General features: G+C 47.8%; 1 protein-coding gene across 3 annotated transcripts in view; it reads left to right on the forward strand.

Moving 5' to 3' along the window:
* The window catches only part of LOC119969619 (proto-oncogene tyrosine-protein kinase Src-like), a 195,677-nt gene that overhangs the window by 119,636 nt on the left and 52,356 nt on the right, over nt 1-23,685 (forward strand). Inside the window, exons 3-5 of one of the 3 annotated variants that reach the window (XM_038803491.1) lie at nt 11,250-11,349; nt 16,467-16,481; nt 23,047-23,145. In XM_038803491.1, the coding sequence (XP_038659419.1) occupies nt 11,250-11,349; nt 16,467-16,481; nt 23,047-23,145 (214 nt within the window). The remainder of the gene's footprint in view (nt 1-11,249; nt 11,350-16,466; nt 16,482-23,046; nt 23,146-23,685) is intronic. The other 2 variants (XM_038803493.1, XM_038803494.1) reach the window with 2 other exon arrangements.

Here is a 23,685-nt window from a genome sequence, read left to right on the forward strand (position 1 = left end):
ATTCGCTTTGCTGTCAACAGCTTTTCCGTGAAAATGCAAACAGGGAGACGGTGCCGCTGACCTGTGCTTTGATCTACATAGACCGTATATTGTGCTTTTTGGAACTAGAATTTATCCTCCCTCAGTTTCTAAGTGTTAAGAGCACTGAGGATATGCGGATTCTAGCTGCGTGACCTCTGTGTGTGTGTGTGTGTGTGTGTGTGTGTGTGACAAGTTTCACATTTTGATGCAACCCTCTCCTGTGTAGTTTCCTGCAATGTGCTGCATTTTGTGTTCCGAGTCCACATTCGCACAAATGTTATGGATGCTGGGCCAGGAGAAATTGAAACTGCGATGATCCATTTTCTACAATTGCTCTCCAGCTGTTCGACATTTTCTGCTGCTTGCGTTTTTAAATAAGAAAACGCAGCTTTTTAATTTGCTCACTGCTCTTTTCGTTCTTTGTAGATTTTGCAGAGAAGCTTGCTTTTTTGCCGATATGTTTTCAGTACCTTAAATACATTTTTACTTTTGTTTATAGGTGGGCGGGGGGTGAGGGGGGGGGGGGGGGGGGGGGGGAGGTGGGCAGTGTCTCAGCCTACTTCACAATGCTCTCAGCACATGGGCATTTTCATTTTCTTCTTCGTCGATGAAAATATGGAGGCACTTGCCCAGAAACTGACTTGTGCTTTTTACAAGAGAATGTGCCACCCGCTATTTTGGTTTGGGTTTTCATGAATGCACCCAGGACATGTGCCCACTGCCTTATGTGAATTAAAGGCCCTTTGCCAAATGGGTCTGGGGATGGTTGTAGAATACGCTGTTCCGTGTTGTGGTCAGCCCCTTCTCGCATTGAGCAACCAAGCCAGTCGTCTTTGAAGGAACCACCTCAGACTGAAAGTCGAGATTTTATTTTACTTGTCTTATTGTCGAGATTGGAGGAGCAGGCTTTAGCTAGTTTCAAATTCTATCTGAGAGCTACTGCTCTCACCGACCGCCTCCACCTTATCGTTACATCAGCCATACTTTCCAGGGCCACTTTGCCAGTGGATTATCTTTTTGTGCTGATCTTGCAGCCCTCTGCGCTGCCTTTGGGACTCTGGATGACTGCTCCTGAATATCAAACTTCTCCTGGTGTTAGATGGGATTGAGTAGTGGCGTTCCTCCCTCTGAATCATAAGATTGTGTGTTCAAGTCCCATTGAACATAGAACAGTACGGCACAGAACAGGCCCTTCGGCCCTCAATGTTGTGCCGAGCCATGATCACCCTACTCAAACCCACGTATCCACCCTATACCCGTAACCCAAAACCCCCCCCCCCCCCCCCCTAACCTTACTTTTATTAGGACACTACGGGCAATTTAGCATGGCCAATCCACCTAACCCGCACATCTTTGGACTGTGGGAGGAAACCGGAGCACCCGGAGGAAACCCACGCACACAGTGGGAGGACGTGCAGACTCCACACAGACAGTGACCCAGCCGGGAATCGAACCTGGGACCCTGGAGCTGTGAAGCATTTATGCTAACCACCATGCTACCCTGCTGCCCCATCAGCGTAAAGTCTAGGCTGTCCCTGCAGCGCAGTGCTGAGCAGATGGCTGTACTGTTGGAGGTGTTGGGCGGGATTCTCCATAGTGAGTCCACCTTGTTCCCGCTGCCAGAGAGGACAGATAATTTGGTGCTTAGCCAAATCGCCATTCACTGCAGGGGGAATGGAGAATCAAAGTTGCTATATCTTGGGTGAGACCTAAACTGCACTCTCTCTGGCCTCTCGGGTGGAACTAAAAGATGCCATGGCTCTTCTCAAAGAACAGGCCAGGAAATTGTCCCTCCGAGTTAATTTATTTTAAAAAATTTTTTCCAATTAAGCGTGGCCAATCCGCGAACCCTGGACATCTTTGGGTTGTGGGGGTGAGACCCACGCAGACTCGGGCAGAATGTGCAAACTTCACACGGACAGTGACCCAGGGCCTGGATTCGAACCCGGGTCCTCAGCGCCGTGAGGCAGCAGTGCTAACCATTGTGCCACTGTGCTGCCCCGTCCCTGGAAGTTCTGGCTGACATTTCTGTCAATCCGTGCCAAAAAAAAAGGTTTGTATAGTCACTGTCTCATTGCTGGTTGTGGGACCTTGCTGTGCATATGTTTCCAACACCAGAGCAGTGACAGCATTTCAGAAATCTCCATGGGGTGTAAGACATTTTTGGATGTCCTGCTCTCCTGAAAGGTGCTGTATGGCTGTCTTTGAGTCTTCATGAACTTGGCGGCCTAATCGACCATGACCTCGGCATTGATGCCATTCGACACATGCAGCAGGTGCTGCAGTGGATTCACAGCTCTCCTCCCAACTTTGGACACCGCAGTATCTCTAGGTCACTGTGTCTGTATTCCTTCCATGTCTCCTACGTTACTGCATCGTGGCCAAAAGTTTAGTCATGTTTTATGTATCATTATTTTTCATTTGCAAGCCAAGCAATCCTGATGATAAATATCCTTTGATAGATCCAGCAGCACAAAGGTAATAAAGTAGGTGATGAAACGTGGTTTCTCATTAAGGATTTTGAAGCTATCTGATCAACAAACACTCGTGGTTCCTGCTGTTTGATCATTAGTGGCCTCATGCACCCATGTTATCAGATTTCTGAGCAGCAGATCGTATCTCAAAAAAGGAATTCGAGAAAAACAAAATGAAAGCAAATAAATTTGTTTTTTTTCCCAGGAAGGTGCAGTTTATATCATAACTTGGATGAAGAGACAGAGAGTGATGCACTTGGGTTTGCTGATTGTAGCAATCTATGTGGAGGGCTGGGCTTTGGGAAGGGCATGGAGAGGCTACAAGTGTGTGGGGGAGGGGGGGGGGGGTGGACATGTTGAGTGAGTGGGCAACAAGATGGCAGATGGAGTATAATGTGTGGAGAAATGTTCACCTTAGCCCTAAGCATAGAAAAGCAGAAAGATGTGAAACTTTTAAATGTTGTTCAAAGAGACTTCGCTGTGTCCGTACAAGGAACACAGAAAGTTAGAATGCAGGTTGTTCCCCCCTTGATCAAAAAGGGTTGTAAGGATAACCCCAGCAATTACAGACCAGTCAGTTTGACGTCAGTGGTGGGAACGTTTCTGGAAGCAGTTATTTGGGATAGAATTAGTAGTCACATGGAAAAATGTGGGTTGGTTAGGAAGAGCCGGCATGGATTCCTAATCATGTTCAACTGACTTGTTGGAGTTTTTTGAGGAGCTAACAGAAAGGGTCGATGAGGGTAATGGGGTTGATGTGGTACACATGGACTTTCAGAAGACTTGTGAGAAAAGGTATATTTTATGGAATAAAAGAGGCAGTGGCAACATGGATACAAAATTGACTGACTAATAGAAAGCAGAGGGTAATAGTCAATGGATATTTTTCAGGCTGGAGGGAGGCTTGCAGTGGTGTTCCCCAGGGGTCAGTACTGGGACCCTTTCTTTTCCTGATATATATTAAACATCTAAATCTTGGCGTGCAGGGAATAATTTCAAAATCTGTGGATGGTACAAAACTTGAAAGTATTGTAAACTGTGAAGAGAAGAGCGTAGAACCTCAAAAGAAGTTGACAAGTTGATCGAGTGGGTAGCTGGGTGACAGATGAGGTTCAATATGGAGAAGTGGGAGGTGATGCTTTTTGGTTGGAGAAGATAATATAAAATAAGGGGTAAAGTTCTTCAGGGGTAGAGGGATCTGGGTGTACATGTGCACAGATCATTAAAGGTGTCAGGACAGTTGAAGAAAGCAGTTAATAAAGCACTAGAGTATATTAATAGGGGCAAAGTGTATAAGAATAAGGAGGTTGGATTTATACAAGAAACTAGTTAGACCTCAGCTGGAATATTGTGTACAGTTCTGGACGCCACACTATAGGACGGATGTGAATGCCTTGGAGAGGGAGCAGAAGAGGGTTTACAATACTTTGTGTTGCCCTACTATGTATTTTCTTTTATTCCCTTTTCTTCCCATGTACTTAATGATCTGTTGAGCAGCTCGCATAAAAATACATTTCACTGTACCTCGGATCATGTGACAATAATCAAATTCAATCCAATCCAAGAAGAATGGTCCCAGCGATGAGAGACAGAAATTATGAAGATAAATTGGAGAGGTTGGGACTGTTTTCCTTGAAGAGAAGAAGACTAAGAGCAGATTTGATAGAGATGTTCAAAATCATGAGGGGGCTGGACAGAGTAGATCGGGAGAAACTGTTCCCGCTTGTAAAAGGATCAAGTACAACAGGGCCCAGATTTAAAGTGTTTTGCAAAAGAAGCGAATGTGATGGGCGAACATTTTTTTTCTTGCAGTGAGTTGTTCAGGTCTGGAATGCACCGCCTGGATCTGTGGTGGAGGCAGGTTCCGTTGAGGCATTCAAGAGGGCATTAGCTGATTACTTGAATAGAAACAATGTGCAGGGCTACCGGGAAAAGGCAGGGGAATGGCACTAACTCACAATGCTCGTTTGGGGAGCCGGTTGAGACACGATGGGCCAAATGGCCTCCCTCTGTTCCATAACAATTCTGTGATTCTGAAGCGCAACAAGCATTGAGGGTGGCAAACGTCACGATGGCCTTTACTTCAAAGTGACTGCGCATACGTGAGTACACAGAAGCCTTACTACAATTGTACATGGTTTTGCTGAGACCCCAACTAGAGTTCTGTGTGTTGTTTTGGTTTCCACATTTAAGAAAGGATGTACTTGCCCTGGGAGGCAGTACAGTGAAGGTTCACTAAATTGGCCCGGGGTGAGCGAGTTGCCCTGTGATGAGAGGCGGCTGAGTGAATTGAGATTGTATTCTTTGCAGCTAAGGAGAATCTTATTGAAACCTACACAATCTGAAAGGGGTTCGATAGGGTAGATGCTGAGAGATAGTTTCTGCTGGCCAAAGAATTTAAAAGGGCAAGGTATATCAACCATGGTGGGCGGGAGAAATTGAAGATTGCATTATGTTAAAGGAAGTGACTTTTCAGGCAGCCAGCTAGCCTGAGGGTTGTGAGCAACTTAGAATCCAGCAAAGGAGGACCAAGGAACTGATTAAGGAAGTGAAAAAGGAATATGAATGTAAACGAGTGAGGCGGACTGCAAAACCTTCTTTAGGAATGTGAAAAGGAAAAGATTAGCCCAGACAAATGTGGGTCCATTACTTGTGAGTACAGGAGAATTGATCGCGGAGAACAGGGGACTGGATTCTCCCCTACCCGGCGGGGTGGGGGGTCCCGGCGGGATGGAGTGGCGTGAACCACTCCGGCGCCGTGTTGCCCCAAAGGTGCGGATTTCTCCTTTAGGGGCTAAGCCCTCACCTTGAGGGGCTAGGCCCGCGCCGGAGTGGTTCCCGTCCCACCGGCTGACGTGGAAGGCCTTTGGCGCCACGCCAGCCGGGGCCAAAGGGACTTTGCCGGCCGGCGGAAGTCCGCACATGCGCGGGAGCATCAGCGGCTGCTGACTTCATCCCCACACATGCGCAGGGGAGGGGGGGTCACTTCCGCGTCGGCCATCGCATCGTCTATGGCCAACACAGAAGGAAAAGAGTGCCCCCATGGCACAGGCCCGCCCGCGGATCGGTGGGCCCCGATCGTGGGCCAGGCCACCGTGGGGGCACCCCCCGGGGCCAGATCACCCCGTGCCCCCCCCCCCCCCCCCCCCCCCCCAGGACCCCGGAGCCGTCCGCACCACCAGTCCCGCCGGTAAGGGAGGTGGTTTGATTCATGCCGGCGGGACCGGCATTACAACAACGGGACTTTGGCCCATCGCGGGCCGGAGAATCGTCGGGAGGAGGGGGCCCGCTGACCGGCACGGCGCGATTCCCGCCCCCGCCGAATCTCCAGTGCCGGGGACTTCGGGAGACGGCGGGGGCGGGATTCACGCCGGCCCCTCGGCGATGGGTCGGAGAATCCAGCCCAGGGAAACGGAGGAGAAACTAAACAGTCACTTTGCGTCATTCTTCCTGGAAAAAGATGCAGAAAATATCCTAGAAATGCTAAGCATCCAAGAGACTTGTGACATCGAAGAACTAAAGGAAATTAGTATTATAAAGAGGGAGCACTTGAAAAGTTAACTGGATTGAAGGTTGATGAATCCCAGATGAGCCAGATGATCATGCCAGAGTGTTTAAGGCGGTGGCTGGAGAGATAGTGGATACATTGGTGGCTATTTTTCAAAATTCTTTAAATTCTGGAAAAGCTCCTGCAGGTCGGAAAGTAGAAGATGTAACCCCGCCATTTAAGAAGGGAGAATAGAGAGCTGTAGACCTGTTGGTTTGACATCAGTAGCAGGGAAAATGTTAGAATCAATTATAAAGGATGTGGTAACTGGACATTTAGAAAACATGGTAAAATTAGCGCAGTGTGCATATGTTCGGTTTATCAAAGGGGTTGGGTTACAGAGTGTTGATACAAGCGGGGGGAGGGGGTAAAATGTTCTGCTGACGAGGGAGGGACTTGGGCCAAGGGACAGAGAGGAGGTTGGGGGCGGAGGCTGCCTGGGGGCGGGCCGGTGGAGGCGCGGAGCATGGGCTTGAGGCAGGCCCAAAAAGGGGGTTGGCTGATTGGCGAATGGGGTGGGGGGGGGGGGGGCAATGGGCCCCCCAACTAGGCTGATCACCTGGAATGTTCAAGGGTTAAATGGGCCGGTCAAGAGGGCACATATGTTCGCGCATCTTAGGGGACTGAAGGCGGACGTGGTAATGTTGCAGGAGATGCACCTTAGAGTAACTGACCAGATTAGATTGAGGAAAGGCTGGGTCAGACAGCTCTTTCACTCGGGACTGGATTCAAAGAGTAGAGGGGTCGTGATCCTGATTAAAAAGCGGGTGGTGTTTGAGGTGGGTAGAATAGTTTTGGATGTGGGAGGCCAGTGCATTATAGAACATAGAACATAGAACAGTACAGCACAGAACAGGCCCTTCGGCCCTCGATGTTGTGCCGAGCCATGATCACCCTACTCAAACCCACGTATCCACCCTATACCCGTAACCCAACACCCCCACCCCCCCTTAACCTTACTTTTTAGGACACTACGGGCAATTTAGCATGGCCAATCCACCTAACCCGCACATCTTTGGACTGTGGGAGGAAACCGGAGCACCCGGAGGAAACCCACACACACACGGGGAGGACGTGCAGACTCCGCACAGACAGTGACCCAGCCTGGAATCGAACCTGGGACCCTGGAGCTGTGAAGCATTTATGCTAACCACCATGCTACCGTGCTGCCCAAATGGTCAGTGGGAAACTGGAGGGGGTGCAGGTGATATTAGTAAATGTGTATGCGTCAAATTGGGATGATGTGGAGTTTATAAAGTGGATGGTGGGGAAGATACCGGACCTGGATTCGCACAGGTTGGTCACGGGAGGGGACTTCAACACAGTTATTGACCCTGACATAGACCGGTGAAGCTCAAAAATGGGCTGGGTGCCAGCAATGGCAAGGGAACTAGGGGGGTTCATGGAGCAGATGGGGGGTCGTGGATCCATGGAGATTTGGGCGGCCGAGTGAAGGAGTTCTCCTTCTACTCATATGTGCATAAAGTGTACTCTTGGTTGCTGTATCAGGCTCCTGTGACAAGTGTACGGCGAATAGGACAACATCAGACTATTTTATATTGCGCCGGGGGACGAGACAGGGATATCCCCTCTCCCCACTGTTGTTCACTCTAGCTATAGAGCCATTGGCAATTGCTTTGTGAGCAAGGGGCTGGTCCGGGTCGGGGGGGGGGGGGGGGGGGCGGTGGGGGGGGGGGGGGGGGGGGGGGGGGGGGGGGGGGGGGGGGGGGAGCACAGAGTCTCGCTCTATGCGGTCGACCAGCTTCTGTATGTATCGGACCCATTAGAGGGAATAAAAGAAATCATGAGGATTCTTGTGGAAGTGGTTTTCGGGGTATGAGCTAAATATGGGGGAAAATCCAGACGAGGGAACAGGAGAGGCGATTGGGGGAGCGGCGGTTTAGGTTAGTAGGGGGAAGCTTTAGGTACCTAGGTATTCAAGTGGTGCGGGAATGGGACCGGCTGCATAAATTAAATCTGGCCCGACTAGTAGACCAAATGAAGGACGATTTCCGGAGATGGGCGCACACCCGTTGTCATTAACTGGGAGGGTGCAGACGGTGAAGGTGATGGTCCTCCCGATGGTTTTGTTTGGACGGGCAAGACCCCGCGGGTAAGGGAGGTAATGCTTGAGCGGAGTCGGGGAGAGGACGGGCTGGCGCTGCCAAATTTTAGTAACTATTACTGGGCGGCGAATTCAGCCATGATCAGGAAGTGGGTGGTGGGGGAGGGGTCGTCATGGAGCGTATGGATGTGGCTTCATGTAAGGGTTACCAGTTGGTAACTGCGCCTCTGCCGTTCCCGCCGGCACGGTACTCCACCAGCCCCGTCATGGTAGCGGCCCTGAGAGTCTGGGGGCAATGGAGGAGACATGTGGGAGCAGAGGGAGCATCGGTCTGGTCCCCAATCTGTAACAATCACTGGTTTGCCCCGGGAAGTATGGACGGGGGGGTTCCGGATATCGTGGAGAGCGGGGATTGAGAGGATGGGGGATATGTTTATAGAGGGGAGCTTTCCGAGTATGAGGGTGCTGGAGGAGAAGTTTGGATTGGCGAGGGGAAACGAATTGAGGTATCTGCAGGTGTGGGACTTCTTACGTAAACAGGTGTCAACCTTCCCGTTCATACTGCTAAGGGGGATTCAGGACAGGGTAGTTTCCAGAGGGTGTGTAGGAGAAAGGAGCATCTCGGACATTTACAAGGAACTTATGGGGTCAGAGGAGAGGCAGACCGAGGAGCTGAAGCGAAAGTGGGAAGAGGAGTTGGGAGGAGAGATAAAGGATGGTCTATGGGCGGACACGTTGAGTAGAGTCAACGCGTCCGCGACATGTGCCAGGCTCAGTCTGATACAATTTAAGGTCGTTCACCGGGCTCACATGACAGTGGCCCGGATGAGCAGATTCTTTGGGGTGGAAGACAGGTCTGCAAAGTGTGTGGGAGGACCAGCGAACCATGTCTACACATTCTGGGCGTGTCCAAAGCTGAGGGGATTTTGGCAGGAGTTTGAGGACGTCATGTCCACGGTGTTAAAAACAACAAGGGTGGCACCGAGTCCAGAGGTGGCGGTTTTTGGGGTGTCGGAAGATCCGGGAATCCAGGAGGAGAAAGAGGAAGACGTTCTGGCCTTTGCTTCCCTGGTAGCCCGGAGACAGATACTATTAGCATGGAGGGACTCAAAGCCCCCGAAGTCGGAGACCTCGCTATCGGATATGGCTAGCTTTCTCTGTTTGGAGAAAATCAAGTTCGCCTTGAGAGAGTCATTGTTCGGGACAGTGAGGTTGCCTGGAGGTGGCAACCGTTCGTCGACTTATTCGCGGAAAATTAATCATCAGAAGAAGGCAGGGGGGTCAGTTTTGCTTACAGTAAGGAGTTAATAAAGGTGGGACCTGTGAGGGAGGGAGACTGCTTTTGCACTATGTTTATAGTTTCCTGTACACTGTTTATTGTGTTGTTATAATACTAAAAAATACCTCAATAAAATGTTCATTAAAAAAAAGAAAACATGTTAAAATTATGCAGGGCCGACATGGATTTAGCAAGGTGGAATCATGTTTAGCATTGGGTGTGGGGGCCAATTGTAATATTTCCAAATTTTTGGTGACATCAAACTGCATGAGGATGTGAGGAGATTGCAAGGGGGGCTTCTAGAGGACTTGGACAGGCCAAGTGAATGGTCTGGAACCTGGCAGATGGAATAGAATATAAGTGTGAAGTTATTCACTTTTGTAGACAAAACAGAAAGGCAGATTATTTCTTGATTGCTGAGAGTTTGGGAAGTGCAGGTGTGCAGTCACCTAAGTGTCCCTGCTCATCAATCACTAAGAGTTAGTAAACAGCTACAGCAAGCATTTAGGAAGGCAAATGGCATATTGGCCTTCGCTGTGAGGGGTTCTGCATGCAGGAGTAAAGATATAGAACATAGAACATAGAACAGTACAGCACAGAACAGGCCCTTCGGCCCTCGATGTTGTGCCGAGCAATGATCACCCTACTTAAACCCACGTAACCCATATACCCATAACCCAACAATCCCCCCGTTAACCTTACACTACGGGCAATTTAGCATGGCCAATCCACCTAACCCGCACATCTTTGGACTGTGGGAGGAAACCGGAGTACCCGGAGGAAACCCACGCACACACGGGGAGGACGTGCAGACTCCACACAGACAGTGACCCAGCCGGGAATCGAACCTGGGACCCTGGAGCTGTGAAGCATTGATGCTAACCACCATGCTACCGTGAGACCCACTAGGCGGGTCTTGCTGCAGTTCTATAGAGCCATGGTGAGACCTCACCTGGACTATTGTGGACAGTTTTGGTCCCCTTATCTAAGGAAGGGTACGCTTGCCATAGAGGGAATGCATTGGAGGCTCATTGGATTCATCACTGGGATGCTGGGATTGTTTTATGAGGAGAGGTTGAGGAGACTGGGTCTGCATTCCCTAGAGTTTTGAGGAAAGTGGGGTGACCTCATTCAAATTTAGAAAATTCGAACAGGGCATGACAGGGTCGGTGTAAATAGCATGTTTACCCTGGCTGGTGAAGCTAAAACCAGGGGCCATAATCTCAGGATAAGTGGCAGGCCACGTAAGACTGAGATGAGGAGAAATGTCTTCACTCAGAGAATGGTGAATCTGTGGAATTCCCTGTCCCCAAGGGCTGTGGAAGATTGGCTATTGAACTTGTTCAAGACAGCATTCGATAGATTTCTGGAGACCAATGTCATCAAGGGATATGGAGATAGTGCGGGAAAGTGACATTGAGGTAGATTATCGGTCATGATCCATTGAATGGTGGAGCAGGTTAGATGGGCCGAATTGCCTACTCCTGTTCCTGAAAGATCCGGCCCAGTCTTAGGATAAGGGGTCATTTGGTCTGAGGTGAGGGGAAATTGCATCACGCAAAGTGTTGCGAATCTTTGGAATTCTCCACCCCAGAGGATTGTGGGTGCTCCATGTTTGCTTACCTTAGCATCCACAATAGGCATCTCGGTATCTCAGTCTAAGGGATTCGAGAGATATGGTGGGGGGGAGAGATGGGGGGGTGGCAGCCTACTCGGATTGAATGGCAGAGCAGCGTTGAGGGGCCAAACAATCCACTCCTGCTTCCATTTATTCTTATCTTGTATAAATAACATTGGCTGCCAATTTTTCAGCTTTATGGCAAAGTGCTGATTTTATTGGAGTTTCCCTCTGTTTCTTTCCAGGCGGTGTCACCACGTTTGTGGCACTCTATGACTACGAGTCCAGGACAGCAAGCGACCTTTCCTTTAATAAAGGGGAGCGACTACAGATTGTGAACAACACGTAAGTATGAAATTAGCTTACCTCACCGGTATTCAACGTTGGCTGAACCCACATTGAGTAGTTTCATCAAGGTTATATTTCCCAGGGGCAGCAGGGTAGCGCAGAGGGTTAGCACCGCTGCCTGACGGCTCCGAAGTCACAGATTCGATCCCGGCTCTGGGTCACTGTCCGTATAGAGTTTGCACATTCTCCCCATGTTTGCATAGGTTTCTCCCCCACAACCCAAAAGAAGTGTAGGGTAGGTGGACTGGCAACGCTATATCGCCCATAATTGGAAAAAATGAATTGGGTACTCTAAATTTTTTCAAGAATAGGTTACTTTTCCCACCCCCCCACCCCCCTTCGCCACTCATTTCAAATGTTATTATCCCAGGAGAGTTGAAGCGAACCTGTCTGGGGTTACTTTTAGGCTCATTCAACTATTTAGCATTGAGTTATAAACTGACACTTCTGAGTCTAAATTCAAACCAGTTTGCAGAAAAAGGGCGGTATTCTCCGCTCCCGATAAAAATCGGGATGGCCGTTGTGAAATCGGCCAAGGTTCACAACGGCCTCGGCGCCCGTTCCCCGCACCGAATTCACCCCCACCCGGGGGGCTAGGAGCAGGCCTCCGTCTTTCCCGCGCCGCGACCTTGTCGCGCCGGAAATGACGCGCAAAACGGCGCATTTGTGAGGTCATCCGTGCATGCGCGGGTTGCCGGTTCCAACCCGCGCATGCGCAGATGACTTCATCGTGCAGACGGCGCGTACCACGCATGCGCGGTGGCCGTCTGACTCCTCAGCCGCCCGGCAAGACGTGGCAGCTTGATCTTGCCGGGCGGTGGAGGGGAAAGAGTGCGTCCGTTTTGGACGCTGGTCCGAGGATCGGTGGGCAGCGATCGCGGGCCTGTCCCCTTCCGAGCACAGTCGTGGTGCTCCCGTGCCAATCGGGCCCCTAGATGCCCCAAACGGGCATCTGGCACCCGTTTCACGAATGCAGCGACCAGGTGTGGTTGCTGCCGTGTTCAAACGGGCGTGAAGGGCCGGCCGCTCGGCCCATCGGGCTTGGAGAAACGCCGTTCGCCGTGAAAAACGGCGAGCGCCGAGCTGGGGGGGGGGGGGGGGGGGATCGATCGCTGGGGGCGTCAGGGGGGGCGTGAAAAATGTCGGGAGGCCCTCCCACGATTCTCCCACGCCACATGGGGTGCGGAGAATTCCGCCCATGGTTCCGGTTGCTTAGGTCTCACAATTCCATCACTTTAAGAGAAGGTGTTGCTCAGGTGGAGTGAGGCTGTTTGCTAAATGCTTTTCCATCCTTTGTGGATACCCAACTAATAACCTGTCAAATCTAGAATGTGCGCCACCATATTAGCAAATGTTAGGTACTGCCAAAAGCACATCAAGTTCGTGGACAAATAAAAGGTACTTAAAAGCTATTTTGGCATCAACCCATTCCTGTGATGAACTCTGTGTCCCTGGCATTCCTTTCACTTGCATTGCAGGGAATTTATTTCCGTGACTGCTAACCTTGCAATTAATGTACCATTTTTGACTTGATCAAAACTTTAGTGTCTGAATTAATCTGAACATCCATCCCTAATGATTTTCTTAATCCCTCTGTACCTTTCACTATCGTTTTACACAAACATTCAGTCTATTACTGTTTAATTTACTGTTGCGCATTTAATAAACCAATTCAGTGTTTGATTGAGGTCAAATTATAACCAGTTTTCCAACATCTTGAATTGTTTTATCAAGGCAACATCCTTTCTGCTTTTAAATTTTATTTTCAAGCCACATCAGTTAAAATTGCAACTGAGCTTATTGCTCAATGGGCAGCACGGTAGCATTGTGGATAGCACAATTGTTTCACAGCTCCAGGATCCCAGGTTCGATTCCGGCTTGGGTCACTGTCTGTGCAGAGTCTGCACATCTTCCCCGTTTGTGTGTGGGTTTCCTCCGGGTGCTCCGGTTTCCTCACACAGTCCAAAGATGTGCAGGTTAGGTGGATTGGCCATGATAAATTGCCCTTAAGTGTCCAAAATTGCCCTTAGTGTTGGGTGGGGTTACTGGGTTATGGGGATAGGGTGGAGATGTTGACCTTGGGTAGGGTGCTGTTTCCAGGAGCCGGTGCAGACTCGATGGGCCGAATGACCTCCTTCTGCACTGTAAAATTCTATGAAATTGTATTTGTATGACAGATCGCCATGGGCGCGATTTACCGAGCGTGTCCTGATTTCCGGGATGGGGTGCGGTTGGTAGATGCCGCAAGAGACCCTTTCCGGCATTTCCCCAACAGCCGTTATGTCGCGATCTGGATCCATCCCACAATGGGCGGGACCCAGAATTGCAGAGTTAAGTGAGCTTGAAAGCTAGCTTGGCACCCTGGAGGTGCCACCTGGGTACCCTGGCACTGTAACCTGTGTGCCAGCCTGGCATTGCCAGGGTGCCCAGGTGGTACTGCCGGGCTGGTTGGGGCACTGCCAGGGTGCCAGTCTGGCAGTGTGAAGGTGTCCAGCTGGCATTTTGCCCACGCCGGGGATCGCCCAGTGGTGTCCTGTCCCAATGTCGTGGTGTGCAGGGGACTCGAGGACCCCCTGAGTTGGTCGGGGGGGGGGAGGGGGGATGTTTAGTGGTGCCCCAAACTCTTCCTGCACTGAGAAGCTGTTGCGACTGAGTGCGGCCATGGCAGGTCATCACCCGCCGAGGCCTGGAGCAAAGGCAGAGTGACGTTACATAGTGGGGTGCAAGGAGTAATCCCTCTAATTCTGCCCAGAATGGACCTTTTTTGGTTAGATCGCGCCCCATCTCTCTGAAAAGCAGCTCATACAAAACTGCAGACAAAGCAAGTTTGAAATGCAGAATCTGTAGGCGAATGTCTCAGCCAATTTGCCCCTAGTGAGACCCCACAAACACCAGTTAGGCGATTCACCTATTTTGGAGCTGGTGGCTGAGGGCTGAACGCCGTTTCTCTTTTGAGTGGTGGCTTTGATCCTTATCCTCTGCCTTAATGGGGAGCTGAGCTCCCTAATGTTCTCAGCTCTTAAAATGCAGTCTTTCTTTAATAGTGTCCGGAAATGTCAGCTTAGATTATATGTTCAAGACTTTGAGCAGGACTTGAACCCACAACTGTCTGACTGAGAGTTGAGAGTGCTACAACTGAGCTAAACTAACATTAGAGGGGGCAGCACGGTGGCGCAGTGGTTAGCACTGCTGCCTCACGGCGCCGAGGTCCTAGGTTCGATCCCGTCTCTAGGTCACTGTCCGTGTGGAGTTTGCACATTCTCCTCGTGTTTGCGTGGGTTTCGCCCCCACAACCCAAAGATGTGCAAGGTAGGTGGATTGACCATGCTAAATTGCCCCTTAATTGGGAAAAATTAATTGGGCACACTAAATTTATATAAAAATGAAAAAATAAAAAAAACTAACATTAGAGTACCAACAAGGGGACCAATTCTACTAAAAGACCCGGGTTTCGACCCTGCCTGGTTTGCTTCATAGGGTCACCACCAGAAGGGAGGGAAGCCAGTGTTGCCCTGTATGCTTCGATCGGTAATCCAAGGAGAAAGTATTTTGTTGTTCAGGGAGATTCTGTCTACAGCTGCCCATGTTAGTAACCATGAAAAATTCTGTGTGTATGTGAGCAAGTAAGCAGGCAGGGTGCGCATATTTTCCTTTTATTCTAAGCATGTCCGCACAAGTTTTATGTCTTCAGTATTCAACAGGGTGTGTGTGTAACATCCTCCTGATCGTCTGCTCATACCAGTGGGATGACTCAGTTTGATTTTTCGCACTGCCTTAATGGAGTCTCCTGACTTCCACTTAGCTCCTCCACCTACAACTACAATTGCAAATGAGAACTGAATCAAGTGGAGGGAACAGCCTTCTGATCAGTCTTTCGCTCTGCTTTATAGGTTATATTTTAGCAGTATAATTTAGAAAGTCAATTTTAAGAAATTGAAAATGACTGGCTGTATAGGACGATAAAATTAATTCAGTGATTAACTATTATAACTCATTCCGTGTAACAATGGTAATAAGTGTCAGCGAAGAGACAATTAGTGAGGCCATTTTTCGTGCACAATGACACTGTACATTCAGTTCATTATCCTTAGCTTTCCCAGCGTAAAATCACTTCGGCTGAGTTTTTGGATAGGGCAGGGGAAAATGATTGGACTCCTCGTTCGACAATCTTCATATTTTAAACCTTCAGGATTCGTGAAACAGTTCAGTACAATTTCAGCAGGAATGTAGTGAATGAAACTTTTTATGTACTTTGTTACTTGCGTTACAATTAGGCATTCAGGAAGAAGTTTACTGGACAATTAATATAATTGTCGCTACAAAATTAACTTTATCTAAGGAAAAGGTCTTTTCAAAAATAAAGTACGTGAAGTTGGCCGAATTGGCTCTCCAGATTTTATCAGAGTGAACATATACTGCCCCTTTAAGGAAATCTTAAAGGGACATTCCAGACTGCCATAAATGCCTTTAACTGCTGAAATTCTATCGAAGATAAGAATTCTGCAACATCCCTGCTCATCCGTTCCACCCCTGCCTCACTAGTCTTATGGCACTGAGTTGATTGGCTCTTTAACACACTCTTGTATGTGTTAAAGGAAATTAAATTTTAGATTTTTAAAATGAAGAACAATACCCCGAGGATAATTTTGCCCTCCGGTGTCAGTGTGAGGCAGAAGGAGCTGATGGAGCCATTTATTATATAATTCTATGCTACGAAGTCTCCAAATGGATGTCGATGGAAATGGCAGTCGGAAGAGATCTACAGTGCGCGATTGAATCTGTAGTGCCGTTTCCTTTTGCACCCCGAGTCAAAATTAGCTCCATGTGTTGGTAATTCCTCAGAAGCGCGACACCAAATTCTAATAAGAAAAGGCACTGGCTATCTGCTGTTAATGGCTGCTCGCAATGAATGGCAAATCCACCATTTTTATTAGATTTACAGAACTCCAGGTTGGAATTGTTTGGGAAAGAAGTGCACCTGAACAGCAAAATTTGTGTGTTGCTTTAATGATGATAAATTGTAACTACTTCTTATCTTCCAAGGCATAACTTGTATATTAAGGTATAATCTAACCCCCTTTTCTTTTTTCACATGCAACATTGATTAAATTTAGGAGATTGGATGGCAGGTCTGTATTGTTGTCTTTATCCTCTTATAATATGTCGCCCCTTTATAAATGTCCGCAGCTGCTGAGTGCAAACACAGTGGTTGACGATGAAATTTCTAATTCTAAATGGTAGAGCAGTAGGGGAGGGTTTCAAACTTTACTGTGTGAGGGGATTTCTTTCATGTATTGTAATAGCTCCAGGGAAGACCCCCCCCCCCCCCCCCCCCCCCCCCCGAACTTCTTCAGACAGAAGGTGAAGCTCTTCAGTTTCCACACTGGGTGTGAAAGAGCAGGGTGATGGACCGGCCACCCTTCATACCCCCTACCTTATTATCATTAGTTCCAAAGGGCAGCTAATCAGCTGTAGCGCATTGTTCGCCTCGCTGAAGTTGACTCTTTCAGCTCTGACGCTATCATTGTAGCAAACCATATCTGTTGACGTTCTAGCAACTCGACAAGTACAGAAGATTGATAGCTGTCGGGAATCTGCTGATTCTGCGGATACTGGTGGCAGCCCTTCGGGTCCAGAGACCTTGGTTTGAAAACCTAGACTGTATAACTAACAGATTTCACAGTTGAACTCCTAGGATCTGGAGGCATGCACTTATTGCCATGCCACTTCATGACAGCTGCTCTCATTTAAGAGCAAAACAAGCCTCCTGGGCAAATACACAGGGTGACATTCTGTGCACAGTGTATCGGACAATTTGAATTATGGTATTTAAATATCTTCAATTACGTATGTAAGCTACCATCAGTTCCTTTTTATTTTAATATAGTGCGTGAACATGCATTATGCCTCCAAACACTTAAAACCTCACCCATGCCTGATGCCACAAAGTCAGGACACAGATGATTGATCTCGAGCTGGCCATTAGTAAAACTTTCCATGTGCATCATGTCAGTGCATAGGATGCCAGTCAGCCTGTGGCTGCGTTTTACAATTATTGCAGATAAATAAGCCTGTTGTGTGGCTTCGCGTTAATCTGTTTCTGTGCTCACAACATGTGGCTGCCTGCCTGAAATAGTTGCGATTCAGCTCGCGGTATGGAGACAGCCCTGAAGAATGTGTTGAAAATTCACAAATGCTTTCACATTTCTTGTAAATGGTGGCTCTTTCCAAGGAAACATTCTGATAACTTTCTGCGTCTTGGAGGGAAAGTCTGAGAAAGAAGTAGAGTTCTGATATCAGACTGAGGAAAACCTGCAACCATTTAAAGTGAGATTATTATTTAGTGATGGAAACTTTTGAGGATTAAAGGGATAGCATTCTGCTGTTTTCATGATTCTACTTGGGAAGTGTTAACTACACGGAAGTAGAATGCCTGCTCTGCTTTGATTCATGCACGATTGGCATAACAAGAGGATGCGGAATTTTAAGTGTAAATCGCATTCATCAAAAATCAAGGGCGCGATTCTCCCAAAACGGGAGAAATCGTAAAGCTGGCGTAAAACCCGGGCGGGTTTTACGGCAGCGCGCCCCTTCCCGACCGGGGACCGATTCTGGTCCCCGGTCGGGGCTAGCAGCCCGACGCCGTAGGCTCCGGCAAGACGGGCTTAACGAAAATCGTTAAGCCCGCTTGCCGGAGTTAGTGCCGGCTGACGCGTCATATGACGTCAGCCGCACATGCGCAGTTTGGAAGACTCCAACCCGCGCATGCGCGGGTGACGTCATCGCGTTTTGCGCGAAACCCGCGCATGCGCGGGCCGGGTTGCCCCTCAGCCGCCCCGCGAATGGATACTGCAGGGCGGCGGAAGGACAAGTAGTGCGCGGGCATCGGGCCCGCTGCCCGCGATCGGTGGGCACCGATCGCGGGCCCATGGCACCCTTGGCACGGCCGTGGTACGGCCGTGCCAATCGGTGCCATGGTTATTAATAGCGAGTTAGTCACGCCGTTTTTACGAACGGCAAGACCAGGTGTGTTTGCCGTTCGTAAAAACGGCGTAAAGGGCTGGGACTTCGGCCCATCTAACAGCTGAGAATCGCTGCCGGCCGTAAAAAAACGGCGGCAGCGATTCGGGTCGGGACTTCGGCGGGGTGGGGGGGGGAGAATAGCGGGAGGGCGGCAAAAATGTCGGGAAGGCCCTCCCGCTATTCTCCCAACCGTCGTTGGGGGCGGAGAATTTCGCCCTAAGTTTCTGCGATTTCTTTAGGTGCTACTGTAAAAGGCATTGTGCCTGAAGCCAGGTCCGGCCACAAAACTGACTGTGCTCCCATCTCAAACTAATCTCACTATTGGCATATTAATAAAATACTACGGGAATTCTAATCACTATTGGCAGTCGCACCTTGTTTCCAGGCCTTCGAGGAGGTGCTAAAAATTGGAGGCAAAGGCATTAATGAAACATTTTCAAAGCTTTGAATGTATGTTTTAAAAATATACTTCAAAACTGCCTGCCATACCCTAATATAACTTAGCAATAGTTCTGTGTATTTTTTAAAAAGTCATTATAAAGTAAATTAATGTGGACATGCTCCCAGGTGACCATAGGCTGCTTTCCCCTTTGAGGGGAAGAGCTGACTGGTGATGTAACCTGAGGATCACCACATCTCAGGCGAGGGGCAAGGTTGAGAACCCGGGACCTTCATGAATAACCCCAGCCGGTACGGGAATTGAACCCGCGCTGCTGGCCTCGCTCTGCATCACAAACCAGATGTCTAGCCAACTGAGCTAAACAACCCCCAAAAGTCACCATAATAGTTATATAAAATCAGGTTACTCTCAATCAATGCTGTGATGTAATTTTTATTCGTGATTGGCTCATTTTTAGCTATATTAATAAAACTGGACCAAGCTTACCTCACATTTTATAGAAAATCTCTTTTTTTTAAATTGCATTTTAAAATCCAGCCTGATTGACTTTGGCCCATGATTTTTTTTACAAAAGATTAGCCAGGGAAGTGCAGTTAATATTTATTTGAAGATTGACAGGAACAGAACTTGCCTCTTTATCTCACTTCACTTAATAGATCACAAGTTTTTAGTATTTTCTTTAATGCAGCTAATGCTCGCTGCACTCCTCGTCCTCACGGTGTTACTGTTTTTCTGGTAAATAGTTGATTTTCCTATTGCCAGTTTCCCCCTCTTCTGTCTTGAAAACATTGGGCTGGAATTAATTTGTGAGTTCTGATCCCACCATCTTGAAGGAAATGTTGGTTCAGATCCGGAGGGCAATTTCTGAGGCTGCGGTCAACTAAATGGCCGCCTCCAGAAGCCCTGTCCAATTAAGGGCAACGGGTAGGCTCCTGAGGCTGGAGGACCATTAGCAGGCATTCCAGTACTGAGGTGTCAGCAACCCCACCGTCCGAGGTATGAACTGCAGATGTTGGTAGGAAGGAGAGGGTCCATCTTTAAAATCAAAGAGGTCGCCTTTCCTCCACTGGACAGCCAGTGGCAGGGGCTGTGGCTCTATGCTACGGTGAATGCAGGAAAAGGTTTCCTAGCCGGATGGAGCACTGTCGCCACGCTCCCAGTCTGCCTCCATCCCATGGGCTCAACAGGAGGCCAGCATCCTGCCTGAAACACTCAGAGAGTGTCCCTAACTGACTCTGTTAATTGACCTATCTGACTACTGCTGATAGTGGATGGGCCCCAGGTCAGCAGTCTGGTATCAGGAAATGGTACTTAGGCCGGGTGTTTTTGCTCTCGAAAAGAGAAGACAGAGTGATGACTTAATAGGCAACTTTAAAACTATGAAATCTTGGGTTAGAGCAGAGACGATCCGTGTAAGCTTTCACCGAGAAATCAAAAAGGGAATTCAGAATAAACCTCTTTGCCTCGAGAGCAATGAGAATGTGGAGCTCGGGGCAGCACGGTGGCACAGTGGTTAGCACTGCTGCCTCACGGCGCCGAGGACCCGGGTTCGATCCCGGCCACGGGTCACCATCCATGTGGAGTTTGCACATTTTCCCGGTGCCTGCGTGGGTCTCACCCCCAAAACCCAAAGATGTGCAAGGCAGGTGGATTAGCCACGCTAAATTGCTCCTTAATTGGAAAAATGTTAAAATTTAAAAAAAGAGAGTGTGGAACTTGCTGGCAGAGGGCCTAGTTGAGATGAATTGGTACGTTTGAGGACAAGCTAGATAAGTAAATGAAGGAACACTGGGTTGTGCTGATCTAATTAGATGAGGAAGGGTGGGTGGGGGGGAGGTTTGAGTGGAGCGAAAGCATTGTTGTGGGCTAACTGGTTGAATGGCTTGTTCCAGTGCTGTATGTTCTCGTAATATCTTCCCACACGTTGTAAATGAGATGGAACACAGCCTTGCAAGGTGAGAGTGAGCAAGCACTGAAACCCTTGGCTTAGAATGACTGTTCGTGGAAGAGGGGGATGCCTCTTTCTACATTTTGCATGTCCTGAATTATAATAGCTTAACGGTAACAACCAATCCTTTGGCTAGTGAGAATATCTGAATGGTTAGCTACTTTTAACTCTTGTGTAGTGTAAGACCAAGGAAATGATTGGACGGTCAGCTGGATGTGTAAGCTTTATCAGAAAGCGTGTTGTAAAGCTGCTCAAATGTTAGGTGGGAATTATTACGGTTGCATTAAAAATGATGGTGTTTACTGCGTGTTATAATGGAGATGCAAGAGCTTGAATGTCCCCAGCTGCCATTATTCAGGAGTGATGCTATAAAACTCTGTTTCTCTTTATGGAGTAGAGCAAGAAATCACAGTCAAGCAACAGAGTGGATAAATTATGCATTCCCACAAACTGCAACTGGGTTCACTCATAGCCACATTGAATCACGTGCGTCTTTAGATTACAAAGGAAAAGTGTTAAAGCAGCTGTAAATGACGTTTATTCACTGACATTCGGAAGGAATCCAATATCTGCAGCCACATCTGACAAGCGGATTGTTGCATGTCGGAAATGTCTTGCAATGTGTAGCACACTGATTCAATAGGTGCTGAAGAGGAAGATAAAGCCTCTTGCAGTTGTACAGACTGACCCAAGGCCAGGAGAGATCAGCATTCAAAGCACTTTTCATGAACAACTCAAAAACTAATCATTTTTCTGGACAGCCATAAGCTACTACATTGGGCAGTTAACTAGTTGTTAAGGCGCAGGCAGATGATACAAAATTATATTTACATAATTTTGCCTGGGCATATTGAGGAGCTTTTGCGAAGTTACTATTTGCTCTTTCTGAATATCAAAAGAGAAGAATTGATTATTTTAAAAGGGCAGATTGTTTATAAAGCAACGATGGACAAACCTTTCCTGGGCAGGCACGCTTTCCCAGGGTGGAGGGGTCAGTCACCAGGAGGCATAGGTTTAAGGCCTGTGGGGCAAAGTTTAGAGGAGATGTGCGAGGTGGGTTTTTTACACAGAGGGTGATGAATACCTGGAACGCGTTACCAGGGGAGGTTGTGGAAGCAGATACATTAACGGCGTTCAAAAGGCATCTTGACAAACACATGGGTAGGATTGGTATAGAGGGATATGGCACAAGGAAATGCTGAAAGTTTTGGCAAAGGTGGTACCATGACTGGTACAGACTTGGAGGGTCAAAGGACCTGTTCCAATGCTGCATTGTTCTTTGTTCTTTGGTTGTTCGTTCCCTGTTTTGTTTCTTAATACACAATATCAAGACATCAATTTCATTTAAACAAACCACCCAGGCACTTGTGTGGGACACAACTATTTGTACTGGTACAAAGCCTCTTTTGGCTTTTCTTCCTTTCCAAAGGTGGAATAAAATAGTGAAGAGAGTGACCCTTTCAATCCATGAAAACCATATTTGAGTTCCGTTTGCCAACAAATATGCGGGATGTTTACTTTTTATATTTGGGATAACTTTTACTTGAAATTGTTTATTTTTGTGCTTTGTGTAATATTTTGTCCAATTTTATTTTGGGGAAGACAGCATTTTTCAACAATTTGAAAAGGTAGAAGAACCGATTGTGAAATAGTTCAAATAGTACTTTATTTTCAGGTATTTTGTGGCCAATGTCTGTGCCACGGGAAGTGTAACGTAACTTGCACTGAATCCAATTACATCCCAACTACATTTTAAAGTTACTCCGTGGGAAAGAAATACTGATAACATTGGTTGTTGCCGCGCTGGCAGACATTTTCTTGTTGCAAAATATGACTGGTGCCACTTGAATGCCTAATGTTTCCACAGTCTGAAATCAATGATGAATATTGATGTTCAGGTTAGTTGCTTGTATTCAATCAAAGCACACTTAATCCAGTCAGAGTCAAGTGGACTATATTTTGCATTTAACGCAAAGGTGGAAAAACAAGTTTAATCAATTACGATTTTTTTCCCCTCTATGATATTGTTCACATTTTCCTCTAATTGGATGGCGAGAAAACAGACATTTTCCTCGTGTTTAAAAGGAGAATGGAGAAGGAAAAAAAAACACTCTCCCTAGATTCTGACTGAAGATTATCCCAGCATTTTCTGAATTTCAACACTTTCTTCATAATGGCTTATTAAAAGACCCTGGTACTGGTGTGCGTCTGTCATTTGAGCTGGATGGTCAGCTATTTTCATGTTAATGTCTATTTGAAACATGGGCAGAAATGGTTAACTGCATCATAATGCTCTTTTTTTTCCATCTTTTATATTTTGCAGGGAAGGTGATTGGTGGTTAGCCCGTTCCCTCGTCACTGGAAACACTGGATATATCCCCAGCAATTACGTTGCACCTTCTGACTCCATTCAGGCTGAAGAGTAAATAATTTGTTTCAGACATGATAAATTGTATTTTGTTTTAATAATTCAAAGCAACATTCTGAAAGAAGAATGCTTAGAAACCTTGTGTTAATATTTAACAGAGATATCCTGATTCTTTTCTGTTGTGATAGCACAATGTGATAATGCAGTAAACAGTCCCCTCCCACTACTCCAGCTGCTGGCTCGACGCTTGGCAGAGACTCCGCTCTTCCGCTTGCCTGACTAATGGACTAGCTGCACGATGTCTGTCTGTCTGTCTCGCCCTCTGTCAATTCTGCCAGAACTGCAGTGCTATTACTTCAGCATGAAATCCGCAATCTTCACAATGATGTCCTTTGAAATCAATAGCATTCTCAAACACAACTCTTTCTTCTCATTTTGTTTTGCTTTGAACAGCTTTGTTTGGCTTCACAGACATGAGCAGACAATTCTGACTTTATTTTAACAGGATACAGTAGAGGAGCATGTCATTTGTTCCCCCATCCCCTTCCCTACTCCCTTACCAGCACTGTTTCAAGCTGAGATATGGACGATAGC

The sequence above is a fragment of the Scyliorhinus canicula genome, chromosome 7 (genome assembly GCF_902713615.1).
Source record: "Scyliorhinus canicula chromosome 7, sScyCan1.1, whole genome shotgun sequence".
NCBI classification, from domain to species: domain Eukaryota; kingdom Metazoa; phylum Chordata; class Chondrichthyes; order Carcharhiniformes; family Scyliorhinidae; genus Scyliorhinus; species Scyliorhinus canicula.